This window comes from Eufriesea mexicana, unplaced genomic scaffold (assembly GCF_001483705.2).
Source record: "Eufriesea mexicana isolate 0111107269 unplaced genomic scaffold, ASM148370v2 scaffold4744748147, whole genome shotgun sequence".
In the NCBI taxonomy this organism is placed as follows: Eukaryota; Metazoa; Arthropoda; class Insecta; order Hymenoptera; family Apidae; genus Eufriesea; species Eufriesea mexicana.
The window spans coordinates 381404-384617 of record NW_016907952.1 but is presented as its reverse complement, the minus strand read 5'-3'; the positions used below and the strand labels follow the sequence as shown (position 1 = coordinate 384617).

General features: G+C 42.3%; 1 protein-coding gene across 1 annotated transcript in view; it reads left to right on the top strand.

The window, feature by feature from the left end:
* Nucleotides 1-1903: 1903 nt before the first annotated feature.
* LOC108546851 (uncharacterized) overlaps nt 1904-3214 on the top strand; it is a gene marked incomplete at its 5' end in the record, with an annotated part of 2212 nt that continues 901 nt past the window's right edge. Inside the window, one exon of the mRNA XM_017899126.1 lies at nt 1904-3206. Within this exon, the coding sequence (XP_017754615.1) occupies nt 1904-3206 (1303 nt within the window). The remainder of the gene's footprint in view (nt 3207-3214) is intronic.

Here is a 3214-nt window from a genome sequence, read left to right as displayed (position 1 = left end):
ACGAAATGTTGTCTTTTCTTCGTTTTAACTTTCTAATTATCTATATTTTGTGGCATGCAAATGTAAAATATTGATATGGAAATGAAATAACGTCTCGCATAGAGTTATACGCTTAGTTTAAGACTTAATTTATTTTTTATTTTCAGGTTTAGTTTCTCGCGTCGTTATTTCTTTTAAACCCTTTTTGCTGTTCTTTTGTGCAGCGATCAAAGATTGAACGTTTTGCAAACGTGCATCAAAAGGGGAATTTATTATTGCTAAATTTTTACGCGAATGGAGGGTGGATGGGACGCGGATAGGGTGGGTCTCCATTCGCAGCACCTCCACGTGGTGAGACCTGGGCAATCGTTATTATTTGACATATCATTTTTAATTGTATCACTATAGTTATATCGTATATAACTAATAGCTATGATACAATTATAAAGATATAGCAAGTAATACGAGCTGATTGGCTGCGATCTTAGTGTTGTAGATTTTCATCCATTAAATTAGGGAGAACAGATCCATAGAAAATCTTCTTATAATTTATGTTGCTTAAGTTTTAGGCATAATTTAGATAGGTATATCGATTAAAATAGCGTTCATCGAAGTTTGTATTATTTTTAACGAAGTCTAACAAAGGTAGTTCGCTGATTAGGCGACAGACAGCTCCTCCGATCACTTCCAATGCACCGTACACCGTAAATTTCACTGTGTACGAAACATTTTTTGAATCATTTCGCTTTCCAGGAAATTGCCTGTTCGTTCTGGACTAAGAATAAAAGTCGAAACAATGCAAATTCGTTATTGCCTTGAAAGTGATCTCTGTAGTTCGTTGCTAGCGTATGCTCTACCAAGTCCAAATTTAAGGTCTTATGCTTATTTCATCTTATTCTTAGTTGTATTCTATGCGTGACTCATGGCAGGACAATGTTGAACATCGTGGGATGCTTGTGTTATAGAATCAAATTTATTCTAAATTAATACCCTTTAGGATATTAGTTTCTTATATTTATTTATTTTTATTATTATCTTTATTTTATTTTATTTTATTTTTATTGTTATCTTTTATTTATTTAGTTTCTTAAACTTCTTCTGCGTTTTTTCGGAGCCAATATATCATGTCTCATTTTGAAACGAAAACTTTTCCCATTCTTTTTTCATTCTCCCCCTCGTTCGTTTCATGAAATGAGCGATTCGGGAGAATTTTAATAGCAGTATAAAAATTCGAGAAACCCTTTGATTAACGCGATAATTTCAACAACGTTATCTCCAATTTAATTCCCCCGTTTTCGTTCCAAATGAAATATGCCTTTGTTTGTTATACGATGCAGTCAGCGAATAAAATTTTATTCTCCGAAATGTTATTCGAATAACATTTTACTCGAACAATGCCCACCTATGATTGCTATGGCTACGTGGCGTCGATTGGAACAAAAGCAACCTCTCGATCGAGCTCGATTGCACGCCGTTCCATATTCACGTAGCACCAACGTCGTCTGTTACAATTTTTCAAAGTCAGACATCAAAATATGAAAGTAGCTCGAACGTCCGGCCATTCGTAAAAATCTGCACTATGCCCGTTTTGCAACACGATGATCGAACGATTCCGGCTCAACTGTGTGTACATCCTCGTTTTGTCTATCCTTCTTCGATCGTTCGTTTCTTATTGTCATCCAGAGTTTGTCAAAGACACACCCAGGTACAGAAAGACATCCTCCATTCTCCTCTCTTTTCCCAACTATAGTAGCTTCTTCCTTCAAGCACCGAATGGTACCCCACATTTTTCCCTTTTCTTTTTACCATGGTATCTTTTTCTTCTTCCAATCCTGTGATCTATGAGTTTCTTTACATAGTCCCTCATCTACATATTTGCTTCTCTTATCCATTTGATCCGTCTTTCCTTGCTGTACTATTTTAGTAACAGGGATTCCAACGTGTACGTCGTCGAGGATCAAAGAAATAGGGTAGACCCGTTGATCGAGAAAATTTTCCGAGCACCCAGCGAGCGAAGAAACGACGCGATTAGCTCGAAATGCAACATCGAGACTGAACCGGGTAAAACGGCTGTCCAGGCTGAAGACGCTAGCAAGAGTGCGCGCGTGAAACGGGACAACTTGGTTAAAAAGAGCAATTCGAGGAGCTTGAACGAGGCTGCAAAGTCCGACGAGAAGCGGTCGATCCCTCGCAAGGTAGCCAAACTTACATCGAGAATCGGTCGCGCCTCCAGAGAGTCTGCGAAGCTTCCAGACAAGGATTACGAGGTCCCAGTTGACCAGGACAGGTCCGAGTACGCGGACGAGGCTGAAGAGGAGCCTGCGATTAATTCGAAAAACAAGGAAACCAGGTACAAAGGTAGCGAAACTCACTCGAGCGAAGACTCAGCGGGGTTCATCGATCAGGAAGAGAGGTCCAGCTTGTACGATGACTTCGAGACGAAGGACGTGGTGAAGAGAGGAATCTCCGGGGCCGAGGATTACGAAGAGATGGACGAAGAAGCTGCAGGTGGTGCCGAGGATTCTGCGATCTTGGAAGACAATCCGTTGGACGAGGAAGCTGAAAAGAGGATGGCTCGTGGGGACGTTAGAGTGAAGAGGGAGTACGAGAACTTGAGAGAAGCTGATACCGTGGAGGCTGCTGGGAAATCGGAGAGTTCTGGAACATCTGCTGACTCGTCTGGTGATTCCAAGGCTGCAGAGACACCGTTGAAACGAGGTGCTGGGTCTGAAAAGGATAATACTGTAGTCGAGAATCAGGCGAGCAAGATGGACAAAGAGTCGAACGATCAGGAAGAGAACTCGAAGAGAAACGTACCCGAGAAGAACGAGAGTGACATGTCCAAAGTAAATTCGGACAGAGAAACGGATGGCACGAAGCAATCTTTGATGGCGAACGATCAGACTGAAATCGAAAGCGGTGAGAGTGGAAAGTTGCAGAATCAGGAGGGTCAGCAGATCGCAGACCAGGGGAAAACGCAAGAAACTAGCTTATCTGGCAACGGCAAGGTGACTAATGATTTGGCCAGTGATTCCTCGGATCTGAAGGGGACCTCGAAAGCAGAGGAGTCGAAAATTGCCGACGTGGCGAATAAGGAGACTGCAAAGGTCGATGTTCCTGCAAACGTTGCGGAAACGGTTGCGGCCGCAGAAGTTGCGGAGAAGTTAGAGAACTCGAAGAAGGAGCCTGCAACGGCGGAGCAGTTGGACGGAGACTATCAGAAGAGGGTGGAAGA